The 18,046-nt window shown below is 42.6% G+C and overlaps 1 protein-coding gene across 5 annotated transcripts in view; it reads left to right on the top strand.

Moving 5' to 3' along the window:
* Positions 1-7,295: 7,295 nt before the first annotated feature.
* Positions 7,296-18,046, top strand: part of DEUP1 (deuterosome assembly protein 1) — a 70,332-nt gene continuing 59,581 nt past the window's right edge. The window contains exons 1-4 of one of the 5 annotated variants that reach the window (XM_033948618.1): positions 7,296-7,390; positions 10,882-10,946; positions 13,836-14,007; positions 16,906-17,001. In XM_033948618.1, coding sequence (XP_033804509.1) covers positions 10,903-10,946; positions 13,836-14,007; positions 16,906-17,001 — 312 coding nt within the window. In that variant the 5' untranslated portion in view covers positions 7,296-7,390; positions 10,882-10,902. Of the gene's footprint in view, positions 7,391-7,464; positions 7,583-7,637; positions 7,662-10,881; positions 10,947-11,457; positions 11,582-13,835; positions 14,008-16,905; positions 17,002-18,046 lie in introns of those variants that run through there. The other 4 variants (XM_033948619.1, XM_033948620.1, XM_033948621.1 and 1 more) reach the window with 4 other exon arrangements.

Raw genomic sequence — 18,046 nt, forward strand, 5'->3', positions numbered from 1 at the left:
CTCCTCATGTCCAGTAAAGCTAACACCTCATCCTTTTTCTTTACTACTGTTGGATGAAAGGCACTTCCTTATTTACATGGAATGCCAACACCACCTTAAGTAAAAAGGAAGCCTCCATGAATCTGAGAATGGCTTCACACAAGAGAGAGCCTGAATCTTTGACACCCTCTGTGTTATGGTGACAAGAAAAAACATCTTGACGGTAAGATCCAACAATGTCACCTCCCTCAAAGGTTCATAAGGCACCTTACTAAGGGCCCAGAGAACAATATTAAGATTCCACATTGGAAAAGGACTATGTATAGGAGGCTGAAACCTCAATGCTCCTTTCAGAAACCTGACTATATCCAGGTGAGAAGTCAGAGATCTCCATGCTATCTTAGTTTGAAAAACCAGTACCATTGATAGTGGATCCCGAACTGGCTCCTTATCCCTTGTCTCCCAGAAGCGATGAAAAATCTTCCACACTTTAGCATAAGCCACAACTATAGCTGGATTCTTTGATCTTAAGAGAGTAGCTATCACCATCTCTGAATATCACTTCTGTACTAAGGCTGCATGCTCAAGAGCCATGCCGTAAGCCCAAAGTATTCCAAATCCTTCAAGTTGACTGGCCCTTGCGATAGCATCTTGGAATGTAGAGGAAGACTGAGACTCATCTTTTTTGAGATGAACTAGGTCCACATACCAAGGCCATCATGGGTGGCACTAGATCCTGGTGCACCGAGATTCTTCAGACTATTCGACCTATCATTGGCCATGGAGGAAACATACAACAGTTCATCCTCTGGCACATCTAGACCTGTGCTGCCTGGCTCATATCTATGGATGAAAAACCAAGACACCTTCCTGTTGACTGCTGATGCTATGAGATCTAACGTCAGTCATCCCCATCTCTTCACGTTATAGTTGAAGACTCTCTGGCACAGAGACCATTTTCCTGTATCCAGAGTCTGGCAACTTAGAAAATCTTCCTGAATATTCTGTACTCCCGCTACATGCACTGCTGAAATGGCCAGTACATGGATCTCTGTCCATCAAAACAGGATCGAGCTTTAACTGAATACTCTTGGTGCCCTCATCTATTGACACACGCCACCACCATGGCATTGTCTGAAAACACCCTGACTGCTTTGCCCACCAGGATTTTCTTGAAGGCTTGTAGAGCCAAATGAATGGCCCTCAGTTCCAATCAGTTGATGGACTACTTCCTTTGCAAGAGCAACCATAGACCCTGAGTTGGGTGACCTTTTAACAGAGCCCCCCCCCCAACTGTAAAGCTGGCATCCATTGCCGTGGGAAGGGAAGGGGGGGCAGTAAGGGACTAAGGGAGCCGGCCAGACCGCGGGAAGGGAAAGGGGGGGAGGGGAAACGCTGCTGCTGCACAGGGAAGTGGTGTGGGGGGAGGGAATGCTGCTGTGGCTGCTGCACAGGGAAGTGGTGGGAGAGAAATGGTGCTGCATAGGAGGCAGGGAGAGAGACAAATAGAGTGAAAAGAAGACACAGGGGCAGGGAGAGACACAGAAAGACAGACAGACAAAGGGGGCCAGGGAGAGAGACAGACAGCAGGAGGGAGAGAGAGACAGAAATAAAGACACAAAGTCATATATTCTAGCACCCGTTAATGTAACAGGCTAAAATACTAGTTTTATATATAAAGCATCCAAGCTTGGACAAGGACATACGACTGAGTTAGGGGAATTATGTTTTTTTCCAATAAGAGGCTGTGGGAGAACTGTGTGCTCATGTTTTGACTTTATTAAGATGTTAATGATTTTTTCACCCTGATCTTTATAGGTTTTGATGGGTTAGGACAGAGAGGTAACCCTCAGGGGGAAGAATGCTGGCTTTTGCCTAATCCCGGTAAGCTTCTCTGGGAGCCAAGTACACCCAGGTGGACTGGATACTTCCATTTGAGGGATGTCCTCTCAAGGCAGTGGTCTCCATCTCAGAGGACTTGGTTAATTAACCACTTGGAGCTGAGAGCGATATGGTTAGCTCTGTGGGCCCTGGAAGGAAGGGCAGTCTGAGTCTTCTCAGACAATGCAACTGTAGAGGCCTATGTAAACAGGCAAGGAGGCACCAGGAATGCACCCCTGAGCTTGAAAGCCCATCTCTTAGCCATCTCGACAGCCACATAGCCAGGGTGGAGAATGTGCAGGTGGAATTCCCAAGTCGGCAGACTTCAGTCTCTTCTACTTTGCTGCAACAGCACTACTGGCTTTGTTGTTCAATATTTATATGGCAACATTAGGAAAGGTATTTTAAAAATTGGGGGATCAGTAGACTGTACACTGATGATATTTTATTATTTTTCCCTATAGGGGACCAACACCAAAGAGTCGAGGCAAGATTGAATCTGTGCATGAACGAGGTGGGATTGTGGATGTCTAGCAGAAAACAACGAACAGACTGCAGATAATGTACAAGATGCAGGCGTTGTTTATTAATAAATGCAGTAACATATACAACCTTATAGCCAACCAAGGGACCCGACACGGTCCATGTTTCGGATAACACGCCTTCCTCTGGGGTCCATGGTGGTTAAGGTATAAAGCAAACTGCATAAAAGATAACAAACACACGCCAATCACGATCAAATGGGGTCAAGTAAGTCTTGCACAATGGCAAAAAAAAAAAAGACTTACTTGACCCCATTTGATCGTGATTGGCGTGTGTTTGTTATCTTTTATGCAGTTTGCTTTATACCTTAACCACCATGGACCCCGGAGGAAGGCGTGTTATCCGAAACATGGACCGTGTCGGGTCCCTTGGTTGGCTATAAGGTTGTATATGTTACTGCATTTATTAATAAACAACGCCTGCATCTTGTACATTATCTGCAGTCTGTTCGTTGTTTTCTGCTTGCTGTTGTTTACTGCAGACTACGTTGGATTTTCTTTCTCCCTTTTGTGCATTCTCATTGTGGATGTCTAGCCATGGTTTACAATTAAATGTTAGGTGATGATTGTGGGTCAGGATAAGGATGGAATATATCCTGAATGTTTGAATGTGTTAAGTGTCCAATTAAATGTGAAGAAAGAGATGTTAGTACTGGGGGTATGCTTAGCCTCTGCTTTATCAATGGGAAAACAAATTCTGAAGACCATTCAAGGAGGATATGCTCAGCTGCATATTTTGCACAGATTGAAATCCATGTCTACTCCCTATGATTTTAGATCAGTAGTGCAAGGGCTAATACTGTCAAGATTAGATTATTGCAACTCGCTTTATCTCAGAATAGCTAAGACAAAGTGTAAGGTTTTACAATTACTGATAAACTCAGCTGCTAGGCTGATCACTGGTTTCTCTGGGATGGCCCGCATTACACCTATTTTGAAACATTGGCTTCCAGTACAACAAAGAGTGCAATACAAGGTGCTATCCACAGTTCATCAAGATTTGTATCAGATGGGCCCCATATATTTTAAAACTTTATTGGAAATATATCGACCAGGAAGTGTTGAGGTCCAAAGGTGGGATGAGACAGACAGCGACTAGGGAACTGGGAGTGCATTATGCTGTGACGAGGGCTACAATGTTTTCTATAGCTGGTGTGGAACGCATTACCAGGGCATTTGCGACTTTGTGCTGATTGTATGAATTTTATTAAGTTATTGAAAATGCAGCTATTTGTTAGTGTATTTAAGTAATATGTTGTAAGCAGACAGCTATGAAGATGCAAAGAAAGATGCTCTTGTCCTATGTAATGGTATCTCTTTTAATGATATGTGTATGCTTCTTGGAAACTGCTTAGTTCTAGGCATAATATACATTTTTTAAATAAATAAAATATGCCTGGAACAAACTGCCTGACTCGGTACATCAGGCTGTTCTGGCAGTATTTATATTCAGACTCTAAGCCCACTTCTTTCATCTTCATCTTCCATTTGTGAGTCGCAACATACCTATACAGGCTCAAGGCGACAGATCAAAGAGAAAGGGGAAAGAAGGAGGGGAAGAGGACATGGAGAGATAAGAGAAGGGACTTAGATGTAAGGGATGCTATACAGAAACTAAGATAGTTAGTTAGTTGTCAAAAAGGTTACTCTTCAGGTTTTTTCTGAATCTAGTGTAGTTTGTCTCTTTCCTGATAGCATCTGGTAGGTCATTCTAGATTTTTACACCCAGATAGGTTAGCATAGAGTGGAAAATTCATTTGTTGTGAAGGTATTTTGTAGATGATAGGTTTAGTTGGACTCTGTTAAGAATTCTTTTTGATGTTGTCCAAACATTAGAGAATAATTGGATGAGAGGGGCTGCTGAGCTTCCGTATAGGATTTGGTGTAGGATACAAGACGATTTGAAGATTATTCGGGATGATATGGGGAGCCAATGTAGTTGCCTAATGAAGGTTGTGACCGAGTCAAATTTCTTTAATTTGTAGATTAGTCTAACAGCTGTGTTCTGGATGAGATGTAGTTTGTGGATAAGAGCGATGTTGATGCTAAGGTAGGCGGAGTTGCAATAGTCCAGTTGGGGTAGGACCATCATCTGAACTATCAGAGCAAAGTAGTGTGGGTGGAAGTATGGTCTTGTGAGACATAGTTGACGCATAGTGTAGATGGTCTTTTTCCGAAGGTTAGATATTTGTGGTTCCATTGTGAGAGTGTCATCTAAGATGCAGCCTAGTACCTTGGTGGATTTTTCCATTATGAAAGTGATACATGATGAAAGAGTGAGGTTAGGTATGACATTCTGTTGTGCAGTGCAGAAACCAATGGCTTTGGTCTTAGTGGCCTTCAGTTTCAACTTGTTGTTCGTTGTCCAGGTTTGAATTTTATCTATATTGTTTGAGATTTTTTTGGCAATATTGGGATGGTTGTTGGTTATGGGGATGAGGAGGAGGATGTCGTCGTCATACGATAGTATAGTTTCATCTTCCATTTTGATATGGCCCAGTGAGCTCATGAATAGATTGAATAGGATTGGGAATAATGGAGAACCAGGGGTTGGAGTATGATTCTTGCTTTTTGACCATGTATTCGCGATTTTGTAGGAAGTCTGCAAACCATTTCAATACAGTTCCTGTTATTTCGATTTCCGAGAGTTTGGTTAGTAGCAATTGGTGGTCCACTGAGTCGAAGGCTGCGGAGATATCAAATTGGAGTAAAATGGCCTGATGACCCGAGCTTAGCAATTGTTTAATTTTAGTGATTAAAGTGATAAGGAGGAGCTTGGTGCTGTGCTGTTTTTGGAAGCCATATTGGGATGTATGAAGGCAGGAGTGTTGCTCTATGTTTGAGGCTAGCTGCTTGCTGACGTGGTACTCAAGGATTTTAGTGAGGATCGGAATGCCAGCAATTGGTCTGTAGTTGGATGGTATGGAGAGGTCTGCTTGTGCTGTTTTTGGTATAGGGGTTAAGGCTATTTTACCCATTTCTTTGGATAGGTGCCCTTGGTTCAAGGAACTATTTAGCAGATTAATGAGTCAGTTAGTGATATGATGCGGAGCTGCTGAAAGAAGGTAAGGAGGACAGTTGTAAAGGGGACTGTTTCGTAAAGCTAGTTTTGATATTAGTCTATTGGTATCGGTGAAGGAAAGGTTAGTGAATGAAGACCAGATTTGGTCTGCATTTATGGGTTCAGTGTATTCCATATAATTGTGCTGGGACAAGTTTGAAGAGGCTGTCTTGGCAACTTCCGATTGGACCAATTTAACTTTGTTGAGGAAGAAATCTGCAAGTTCTTGGGCTGAGAAGATGCTTGGTGGGAAAGTCACCAAAATTCAAATTTGTGACCACTGACTTTCCCACTAAAATTCAAATTGATGACCCAACATACTGTACTGTTCCCAATCAGGTCAATAGACCTACTATTTACAAAGACAAACTGTAGATCTCACAGCATACTCAGAAGAAAGCCATAGAATGATGGCTGAAGTAGTTTCTACTGGACAGGACTCAATGAGACCCGGAAACATACAAGAACAATGCCAGCTGCAGAAACCCCAAGAGAAAATGTAAAGTTTAATCAGGACTCTCTTTATCCAATATGAAAATCAAATCTCTTGATTAAACTTTACACTGGTTGAAAGACATGGTGATAGATCCCTTACTCCTTTGTTTTTTGTTGGTTTTAAGTGGGGGAATCTTTTTTTTTTACCCTGCTGGTTTTTTTTTTTTTTTACTCTGCTGAGGGGTTTTTTTGCTCACTTTTTGGGGGTCACATCAGTAAAAGCCACAGTGCATGAAAATCAATAGGCTCAAAGACATTAGGAAGTGTGCGAACACACTGTGCATGTGAAAGTCCATGCACAAAGTTGAGTGCAATGCAGAAGTGTAAAAAGTCCTTTGGAAGGCTCTTGATGCTCTTTAATGGACAGGCGCAAGGCCTATGGCAAACCGATTCGGGACAAGCTCTCCTGCAGGGGTGTAGTAAGGGTGAGCAGCCCACCCCCTGCCACGTGCACCCCCTTCCCTGTACCTTTTTAGCTTCTTTGCATAAGCAGCATACTGCCTATAGTGCTGTCAGTTCGCCCTTTGACATCACTTCCTATCAGAGAGCGCATCGATGCTGATGCGAACAGCAACCTCGTGCCAGGGGAAGGCAAGGGGCGCATGTGCAGAACAAGGAGAGGGGGAGGGGTGCTGCTGCACCCTTAGGAAGACTGTTCCCGGGGCAGACCACTCCCCCCCTTACTATGTCACTGTTCTCCTGTGACCTAGTCCTAGTAGTAGAGCTGCTGCCTCAGCAACCTGAGCTTTAGGGGTCGATCCCAGCGCTGCTCCTTGAGACCCTGGGTAATTCACTTAATCCTCCATTGCCCTAGGTCAGGGGTAGGCAATTCCAGTCCCCGAGAGCCGGAGCCGGAGCCAGGCCAGGTTTTCAGGATCTCCACCATGAATATGTATGAGATGGATTTGCATGCACTGCCTCCTTGAGATGCAAATCTATCTCATGCATATTTATTGCGGATATCCTGAAAACCTGACCTGGCTCCGGCTCTCGAGGTCCGGAATTGCCTACCCCTGCCCTAGGTACAAAATAAATACCTGTATAACCGCAAAAAGGCGGTATACGAGCGCCCCCATCCCCTATCACTTGAGATTTCCAAGGACTGGTCCTGTGCCTTTCTTCCAGGAAACTCCCGGACAACCCCGTCCCAAACAAACTGAACGAGCTGGAAGCAGACCCGAGGTATCGACACCTCCCAAAAGTGCGATAACGAGCAATCCCTTCCATCCCCCGTCCGGGTATCACTCTCAAGCCCCCAAACCTGACGCAATCCCAGTTCAGCAAGTCCCGCCCTCCTCTGACGTGTTTCCTGTCTTTATGTGCAGGGGCGGGACGCGGCCGAAGGCGAGAAGATGCGTCAGAGGAGGCGGGACGGCAGCGAAGGGGAAACGGCGGGGCTGGTGGCGGGTGATTTAAGACGTCAGTTCTGAAGGTAGGATGGGAATAGGGGGGGGGGGGGGGCTTTGTGACAGTTGAGGGAGCTGTGCTAGCTCGCGGGTGGGGGAGGGGAGAGGTTGCGACGGCGGGGAAGGGCAGGGAAGAAGCCGAACGGGACCCTGCGCGTTAAGAGGGGGCTTTGCGAGAGCGTGAGGGCTGTCAAGTGCGCGTGCCCTGGTGTCTCTAGGTACGTTGGCTGTCTGGGAAGAAAACGGACGTGGCTCGGCCGTTGTTCTGTTAACTGTTGTGCGACGACTGGTTTCCAGGTGAACGTGAGACGTTAAAATCTTGGGCTGCTCTGTGACGACACTGCGTTCTGCTGGATAGCAGATGGGCTTAGAGTCGGGTATAGATAACCGTCTAGGGCGGGGCTGTCAAAGCCCCTCCTCGAGGGCCACAATCCGGTCGGGTTTTCCCCAATGAATATGCATGAGATCTATTTGCATGCATATTTCATTGGGGAAATTCTGAACACCCGACTGGATTGCGGCCCTCCAGGAAGGACTTTGACACCCCTGGTCTAGGGTGCCACATTTGGAAGGCACCAAGAGTGCTGGTGCAACCTGCTTAAGTATGGTAGGCAGCACTAAAAATTGCAATGGTGTTTTCTTGTGCTGGCATACTCTCTTCCTTACTTTCCCCTGTTTTTTTTGTAGGTCCAGCATCTCTCTGGGTCTCTTCTCTTCCCCCTCCAGCTTTCAGCCCTGTCCAGCCTTCTTGGTTGCAATGTTATGTTTCCAAGACCATGCCAAATACCTCATCTGTCAACTGTAGACAAGCTCGGTGTTTTGTTAAACTCTAAGGCAGGGGTAACCAACCTTTTGGCTTCCCTGGGCCGCATTGGTCCCCAAAAAATGTTTGTTCCCAGGAACGTTTGACTTTGGTTAATTCTTCCTTTCTTCTATATGTACTGATTGTTCTGACGCAATAAGACTCAATCTTTTTGCTGGAATCTTTTACTTATTGTCCTTTTTTGTGGTTACAATCAAAACTGTTTACATATTATATGGTTATTTTGTATTTGGGCCAGTGGAGAGTTAATTGTGATTTTAAATTTTTTTTATCAAAATGGAGCCTTAGTTTTTGGTTATTTATTTCATTTATATATATATATATATATATATATATATATACACACACACACACATATACTTACATACTTACTTACATACTTACTTACATACTTACTTACATATATACTTGCATATATACTTACATACTTACTTACATATATACTTACATACTTACTTACATATATACTTACTTACATACTTACATATATACTTACATATATACTTACATACTTACTTACATATATACTTACTTACATACTTACAAACTAAACTAAACTTTAGATTTGTATACCGCATCATCTCAACATTCGCAGAGCTCGACACGGTTACTTACTTACTTTTTTAAAAGATTGGTTCATCCCTATTTGTTTGAAAATAGTTTAGCTGTGCTAGTCCAAGCCACAGTGTTATCACAATTAGATTACTGGAATTCTCTGTTAAACTGCTAAACTGGACTCATTTGGAGCATTGGTCTTGACCTAGGAGCCGTGTGAGCGGACTGCTGGGCAATATGGACCACTGGTCTGACCCAACAGTGGCAATTCTTATGTTCTTAAACAAAAAATTAGCTTTTGAAAAGCAAGACTGCCATTCAAAGCTTAATTGGCTTCCCTTCCAGGCACAAGATATTTTTAAAATTAGCCTGTTCTTGTTTTTTAAATTTTCCATAGTATGGCTCCAGACTTTTCTGCTTAAGAACATAAGAATAGCCATACTGGGTCAGATCAATCAATGGACTATCTAGTCCAGTTTCCTATTTCCACAGTTTCCAATCCAGATTATAAGCACCCATCAGACATCTTGGTACCTAAATATCTTGCGACTAAACAACGGTGCTTGAACGGTCAGACCTAAAAGGCAGAGCCCAAAGGCCATGGCTCCCAGTGGTCTTGGGCCACTAGGAATCTAGCACATTGTGTCATTTCTTCTCTACAGGATTCTCTTGTGGTGGATGGCTTGATCCAATTAGATTCAGGGACTTCAATTCCAAATTGCCACTCCACACAAGACAGTGACAATGGATGCACCCACACCCGAGTTCAAAGTCACCTCCAATCATCCCCCCCCCCTGACACATTTGCATTAGAAGGGATGGAACTAGCAGGGACTTTAAAGTGCACTTAGAGCTCAGAAGACTCATGCTTATTGCTTTTTATTTCCATCACTGCTAAGGGCTGGGCTAGATCAGTATCTCTCAAACTATGTGCCAGACACAGTTGTGTGCCATGAGAGAGTCCAGAATTTTACTTTATTTTAAAAAATTCCCTTCATAAGTATACACTAGAATAGATGACATACGTACGCAAGAGTCTGTCAGTGTTATCAGTGTCTGAGGATACAACTTCCCAGACAAGCAGCATTCTTTGACGTGATTGGTCTTCAAAAACCAATGGCAAGTAATTTTAGTTTTCATTTTATTTTTTATGCTGTAGTTATCCTAACTTGAGTAACAAAGCAATCAAGGCTTTGTTACTGTTTGGATCTTCTTATTTTTGCGAACTTGGATTTTCAGCTTTGACAAATTAAATTGAAAAAAAAGAGAACTGCAGATGGTGGATGATGAAATGGTTTGCTTATTGGCTATCGAGCCACGTTTTGAGTTAATTTGTACTCAAAAAAAGCACATCCATCACATTGAGTAAGCATTTCTATCTACTTTAGTTTCATTGTTATAATTATCCATACACAGCTTAAAGAACTTCAGGTCCTCTTTTACCAAGCTGCAGTCTGGGTGCTAAGTGTTCCGATTCTCATAGGAATTCTATGAGCATCTGAGAATTTAGCACTCTAGGCCTCTACAATAGCTTAATAGAAAAAAAAGGGAGGGGGTGTAAATAAGTAACTCTTAAATTTAATTTTTTGTTGGTTTTGCAATTTTATAACTTCAATTATAATGTGCCATGAAAAACATTTGCTCCATTTAGTGTACCGGAGCTAAAATGTTTGAGAGACACTAGGCTAGATGCAGTGGTGGTGGAAGGAGGGGGGAGAAGGTTTGGGAAAAGAATTAGCCATTGGGCGATGGCATGAGGCACTTTAGGAGTAATGCTGCTGCGTGATAGACCTGGAAACGGTGAGACAGCAGCCACTGGGGCATTTTGGGGACACTTGCTTCTGCCCACAAACATGTGCTGTCTGAGATGACCCCTTCTCTTTGTCTAATATAGTTTGCCCAACAGTACATTAACAACTAAAGAACTTTGGGGGTCAACGATTGGATAGTTTAGTCTCTACAGCCAAAAAACGTATTCCTCTGCTCCTTTTTTTTAAACCAAAAACTTTGCATCCATGAGCCTAGAAATTTGGTTCATAACCCAGAGGCCTCAGTTTAAGTTAATTACTTTTTCCTCTTGAGTATCACTTTAATTTATAGCTATAAAGTAATGTCAATGATCTGTTCTTTTTTTAACAGTTTGATGTTAAAGAAAGTGAAATGATGCAACAGCTGGAATGCTTTTCACATCCTGTTCTAACCAGGTAAGTGCTTTGGTGTCTGGTTCTCAGCTAATTTACCTACATGTTTTTATTTGTTCTCCCTGGTCAAGCAGGATGAGTTGACTACATGCCGATGATGTTTTCCTATAGTGCCGGGTTTGGATTAGCTCTTCCAGAGCTAAGAAATATCTAGACGTCATTAACAAGCATATGTCAGTTTTCCTTCCTCCAAAAGAGCTTCATTTCTACTGCATCAGCTGTTCAGTAGCACATCATCACCGCCCAAGCACACAACATATAGATCAGGCATTTGTTGCGTGTCTTTTATACTTTTTGGGACCCCTGAGGAAGAGTGTTTGTTCGAAACATGGACCGTGTTTAGTTTCATTTTTTACATAAAGTGGTTCATTTGTACGCAACAATCTGTTTGTTTAAAATAAACTTTGCCTACATGTTGTGCATCTGTCTGCAGTATTTTTCTTTGTCTTTGGTTTATCGTATTTTTTTTTTACTGCAGATTTGTTGGATTTTCTTTTTGTCCTTTATTAATTAGGTGATCAATCCATGCTCGCGAACCATATGCAGAAGGGTGTTGATTGCGTCTTTCAGCTTCTCCTTCACCAATGGAGTATAGCTCTCTCTTCAGTTTTTTTCTTCTGCGAGCGAACTAAGAAGAGGTATTTTGATCTTCTCTATTTGGTTTTTTATTATTTTCAGGTTATTAATCCATTTCGTGAGGCTTTGGTGCTAGAATACCTCATTTTGGGGGCAACTGTGCCTGTGAGAGGATGCAGATTCCACAAGGGTGGACTGCAGCTCACAGGGCAACCCCCAGATATAGCTGATGAGCCATCCAGCTTTCTGGTACTTAAAGACTCGGGGGTTTGTTCGGATTTTTAAATCTAATTTTGAGGTTTGCGGTACTCAAGAGGTCCTCAGTGGTCCTGGAGCAACTCTGCCTTTGAGAAGGCACAATGTCTGCTGCTGTCAGGCAACCGTAAAGGAACTTGTCTATTCAGCCTGCACTAACAGTTAAAGAGCTTGGGGATTGTTCTCCTGGGAGCAAGAGAACTGATTTATCAGACACTTAAGTGCAGGTTGCATTTTCCTCCCCAAATTGCAGCGTGCAGGTTGAATTTTTTGTAACTTGCGGTAGCTTTCCTGGGCTATGTTTTGGAGCCATCTTTAATTTCTCAGTTTTAATTAAAAACCTCTAACTGCCTCAAAACACCTTGATTTTGTTTGAAATTAATTATTATGGACTCGGACCTTTCTATCCTTGTATCATTCCAGGTTTGCGCTGGATGGTAGGGTGAGGGAGTGTCCATAGCACACATGAGGGGGGTGAGAGCCCTGGGCTTAGCCCCCTCTGGTACCTCTAGGGCTGGGGAGTTGCAGGAGGATCATTTGCCAGGGAAGAAATCCTTCCCAGAGCCCTTGGAGAGCGATTTGGACGATTGGCTGATCAGAGCCCCATCTAAGGAAGAAGGCGAACTAGCGGTTTCGAAAGTGATGCAACTCCTCCAAGACTTGGAGGATGCTTTCTCATAATTCCCTCATATTTATTCCTTTATTCTTCTGTGGTCTCAGCAGTGAGGTTCTATAGACATAATGGCCTCCCTTTTTGTGTTGTTCTACCTTCCTTACCTTCACCAGCACGTCTGTGTCCATTTTTCTCACAATCCCTCTTTCCTTCACCAAGTTTTCAAGTTTATTAATTTTTGATATACCATCGATTGAACATACAATAAGTTAAAGTTTATTCAATTTAGATTGTAAGTTGCCTAAGCCAGTCCAAAGTGTGAGATAGTAAGTTAGAAATGTAACTTGAAATTGACAGAAGATAAAATCTCTTGTACTATTTATGGTAAAGGAATTTTTATTAGCAGTTTCCAAAAGTAGAAAAAACAACAGGTAACAACAAATAGAAGAAATACATATAGCTAGAACTGATATACAAAGCATGTGCCCCCTACCCTGAACTGTATGCAAGACCTATAGAGATTGGGGGCTTGAGTTTGCCTAACATCTATGGAGTGGGTCTTGTGATGCATTTTGGAAGTGCTTTTCAAAATGCCAATTTTGGCAGATTCACCAATCTCTCTCTCATAACCTAGTCTGAGGAGAGGGGCTTTGAAGTATCTGGAAGCCAGCCTGTTTATTTTTGTGGTGGTTGGACTGGACTGAGAGTCTCTTGGTTTCTTTTCTGTTTAGGATTGGTTGGTTGTTTGTTTTTTAAAGCAGTTTGAACTTGCCAATACTTTGGGGTAAGGACTCTGATTGGCCTGCTCAGCCAGGACTGGAAAGCCTTGTATTTTTTTGTGTTCTTTTGTCAAGATATGACCTACTTGATTTTCTGAACTTTTCTGTTTAGAAAATAAACGAACTTAATGAAAGCTTACCTGTGTACACCTTATTGCCATTCTGACTTTTATTGCTTCCTCCTATTTGGGGAAGCACGCCAGGCCTATATTGTGGCTGTGGGCCGGCCTCTGCTGTACCCCAAGGGACAGCCACGCTACCACATGTCCATAGAGATGCAGCTAGCTGTGTGTAAAATACGTGCAAAAGAGTACCTGAAATTGACATTCACGGAAATCTGCATTGATGGAGATCCCGGGAACTCGCCAAATCAAAGATAAGAGTTCTAAAGAGTTGCTCGAGATCCTGACACCAACGCTCTTGTAACGCGACCCAATTCACCTGTGTGCTAAGGCATTGAAAATATTTATATAAACCCGATACAGTAAACCCATTCTCCAAATAAGGAGTCAAAATCTCTCTGAAGTTGTAGTTCTGTATTATTTAAATATTGATTATCGTTAATGTAGAAAAGCACCTGAGAAATTGAGAACATTAGGTTTGCTTGTCATGGAAATAAGTTTTAGTAAGATTTTCTATTTGAAATCTAAATTGTTTTGCTTTTCTTAGAACTTTCTCTTGTGAAGCTGAACTTGAGGAGTTAATGCACCAAATTGATATTATGGTAAACAATAAGAAGTTGGAATGGGAGCGCCAAGCGCAAGTTCTGGAGACAAAATTAGATGCCCGGGAAAAGGAACTGATAAATTCACAAAACGCAATGGATCAGAAGATCAGAGAAGTAAGATACCTTAGTTTTGTGTTTGTTTTTTTTAAATTAATAACTTAAGAGCCTGACCAAACTGTAGACACTTTTTTTGTACTGAATTCGGCATTAAATGCAGAACTTTAATGTGCAGTAATTGCAGTCTATGTGATGTACAGGGAGGAGCCTAAGGCCCTGATCGGCTCAGAAGCCTCAGGCCCCTCCCCTTGGGAGGGATCTTAGGCATCTGAGCCAATAAGGGTCTTCCTTAGGCTCCTTCCTCTGTATCCCGAATACAAGGGGGAGGAGCCTATGGCCCGGATTGGCTTGACCGAGAAGGAGAAGAAGGGACTGAGAACCCCTCCTGCTCCCAACTTAAGTTACCAGGGGGGTTGAGGGGAGGGTCCTCCGGTGACAGGAGGGAGTGGGCATCCCTTCTGCCTTTTATTCCGGGGAAAGGGTAGGGGGTGTTTGGGGGTGGTGAATGGTGTGTGAGGTCCTTCGTGGCAGGAGGGAGTGAGCATCCCTCCTGCCATTTTTTGGGGTTTGGGGGTGGGTGGGATGGTGGCTCAGGACTTTCAGTGAAGCACTGTATGCTGTTTCTTGACTACTTAGGTGTCCCCTGAGGAAGGTGTCGCCATACGCCGAAACAGGGATCCTTGTTGGGACTATTATTTGCTTAATAAAGACCTTTATTACTGGTTGAAAACGCACCACCCTTGCCTTTTTTTTTTTTGTTTGACTGTCCTTTCTTGAAGGCGAGGTGTTCTTCTGTTGGCCTGCATATGTAACACCCACACAACATTTGTGCCATTAAAAAAAAAGACCTAACAGCAGTGACAGGAGGCTGCTTCCTCTGTCATTACTGTTAGGGCTCTGTGCATGTGTCACTCGCTCACTGAGCGATTGGTCCAAATCATTTGCATGCAAACTTGATAACACATCGATTGCTGCTGGAGAATCAGCTAACAGCGATCAAATCTGTATCTTTAGTGCATCTAGCCCTAGCCTTAAGTCCAGTAAGGTCTCATCCTGCATGGGTTCCATTACCAACTGCAGGAACAGCTCTCCTTGTAGAGCAGGGCTGTCAAGTCCGGTCCTCGAGATCTACTGGCAGGCCAGGTTTTCATGGGAGAAATTTGCCTGCATTGCCTTTTGGGATGCAAAGCTCTTTCATGCATGTTCATTGTGGATATCCTGAAAACCTGGCCTGCCAGTAGATCTTGAGGACCGGATTTGGGCAGCACTGCTGTAGAGAATCCAGGATCTTCCTACTTCTAGAAAACCCCGCAATAGGGATACCCCAAACAACATCTGTCATATTAATCACCTATTAGTAATACTTTCCCTGTTAGAGCTATATTTTGAATGTCTACTATTAAAATTTTGTCCACTACTTCTGTCTGTGACAGAGGCCTGTATATCACACCACTGTAAATACATTTCCAGTTCCCTCTTTCCAGATTGACCCATAGTGCCTCTTCCTTACCCTCCAGATCCTGCAATTGTGTGGCTTTAATATGATATTTAACATATAACAAAATGCAAATAGCACCAAAGGTTCCACAAGAGAAATGAAACAGAAAAACAACAAAAATTGTGGAACAGGATCAGATGTACCAGAATTGATTTGCCTTAACAAGGCTCATAATGAGTAGTAGTTGAGCTGAAATGAGGCCTTTGATTAGACAAACAAAAAAAGGAAGCCAATTCTCTAAAAAGGCAAACCGAAACTCCAAATAGTGGCGTATCAGAAGTACTCTAACCGTGAAGATGTGATAAAAACTGAGACATAACTGCTTCTTGACTTTCCCAAACAGAAATGCTGCAGATTTGTGTCCAAATATTCTGTTTGCTACATAATTTCTGAGTATTTGCAGTGTATTGTGTTACTTCACAGTATCTGGCAGTAGAGGGATTTTGTATCGCTGTTACTGGGGTGACACCAGAATTTGAAAATATTTGTTTTGTAAGATAAGCTTTATAGACTCTAGAATGAATAAGTTTCTTGACTTGACAATAAGGATATTTATGAATTTACTTACTATATACCGTATTTCCCAGCGTAGAGGCTACTCCTCTGCATAGGCCGCACCCATGTATAGGCTGCAGAAAAGGCGTCCTATGTTTAAAAACTGGAAGATAAGCCGCCCCATGGTATTAGCCGCGACTTATCTTCCGGTATCTCCCCTGCTTTTTGAAATATTCCCCCCACCCCCTGGACGGCGGACAGCGAATCTCCAGCGGTGCAGGGCAACTGCGATCTTTTCGGCATCCAGCCTGCCCCTGCACCGCCCGCTGAATGGCCGATGTCAGCTCGCGAGAACTAACATCAATCACTCAGCAAACAGTGCGGGGGCAGGCCGGATGCCGAAGAGATCACGGCTGCCCTGCACTGCTGGAGATTTGCTGTCCAGGGGGCTCTGAAAAAGGTACCGGGGGTGGGGGGATGATTAAAAATTTTTACATAGGCCACCCCATATAACTAGGCTGCGCTCCATACACGGATTTGTAAAACCCATGTATAGGCCGTGGCTTATATATGGGGAAATAACGGTAATCCCTTATGGTAAAAAACTGCACGCAACTCATAAATCCCAGATTCTCATTGGTAAAATGAAGATCATATCCTCGATTTGTTGTATATCTCCCTTTCATCATTTTTCAAAAATGACATACTTGAGGGTTTTTTTGATCAGCTGTGAATTTTAATGTTCAGTATGTCACACACATGAACACTATCAGGTGTGTCACAACAGAAGAAAGGTTGAGAACCATGACTCTACTCAATCTGTAAGTCTTTCACGAAGACAATAATGTCTTTAATGTAGTTTCTTTAGCAGCTTACTCTTAACATATTTTTAAAAGGGTAGGCTGAGATTTATTTCTTCAGTTCTATGGAAATAATTTAGAATTCTTAACTTACAATGTTAGATGGAGATCCTGCACCAAAAGTTGGAAGATGTGGAAAAGTCTCAGTGTGAAATGGCCCAGAGTTATGAAGGACAGCTTCAAACACTGAAATTCCAAGTAAGACAATGTTGCTTTGATCTGTACATGGTTAACTGATTTCATTTGTGTGTGTGTGGGAGAGGGGGAGGTTTCTGGTTTTTTTTTGGGGGGGGGTTATTATTATTATTTTTTTTTTTACTAGTCTGAAAGCCACATGGTCTTGAAGAATGGATCATGACCAGAGATTTAAGTTAGTCTGTGTTGAAAAGCAGCAAAAATTGCCTCTAGTAGGCTGGCAAACTTCAGTATAGAAAAGATAAACTACTAGGGAAGTCATATCTAGAGACCGTAATTTTGCCATTTTTAAAAATACAGGGTGCCCACAAAAACACTCCTTGATTTTTAAATGGTTACAAAATCAAAACTTATTGGAATATGTTTATAAATAAGATGACAGCAAATACAAGTCTCAAAAAGTATGGTTAGCAAGATCTTACACAATCGCTTGCACTTTCACCCTTATAAGCTGCAGTTGCTGCCAGAAGTTACAACCTTCAGACAATATAACATAACAAAATGACCAGGTGTTCCTCAAATGGCCCCGAGATCACCGGACATTACCCGCAACTATGGATGATCTGCAGGAACGCATCACTGAAGCTATAAATGTGATCACGCCGGATATGCTTCGGAGAGTCTGGTCCATTCCGAGCTCAATTATCGCATCAGTGTTTGCCGAGTAACAGGTGGGGCACACATTGAGTGTATGGAATCAACAGATACCACATGAAACTTTGGTTGATGAAACTGTAGCCTCAAAGGTGAAAAAATATTCCAATAAATTTTGGTTTTGTAACCATTTAAAATTAAGGAGTCTTGGAGAAATTTGGAGCATTGAGATAAAGCAGTACATTTCTGCATCTCGATGGCCACAAATTTGTACTCGGAGGATGAGATGTACAGCGTCAGCATCTATGAGACAAACATGGTTTTTCTTATTGCATAGAACATTTTGGACCCTTGTTTGTTTACAAAAGTTAGATAGTTCTAAGTCTAATAGATGCTGGCATTGTCATCTTGATATAGGGACACTGGATCATCAATTGTTCTATTGTCCTTTAAT

Source organism: Geotrypetes seraphini, chromosome 6 (assembly GCF_902459505.1).
Source record: "Geotrypetes seraphini chromosome 6, aGeoSer1.1, whole genome shotgun sequence".
Taxonomy (NCBI): domain Eukaryota; kingdom Metazoa; phylum Chordata; class Amphibia; order Gymnophiona; family Dermophiidae; genus Geotrypetes; species Geotrypetes seraphini.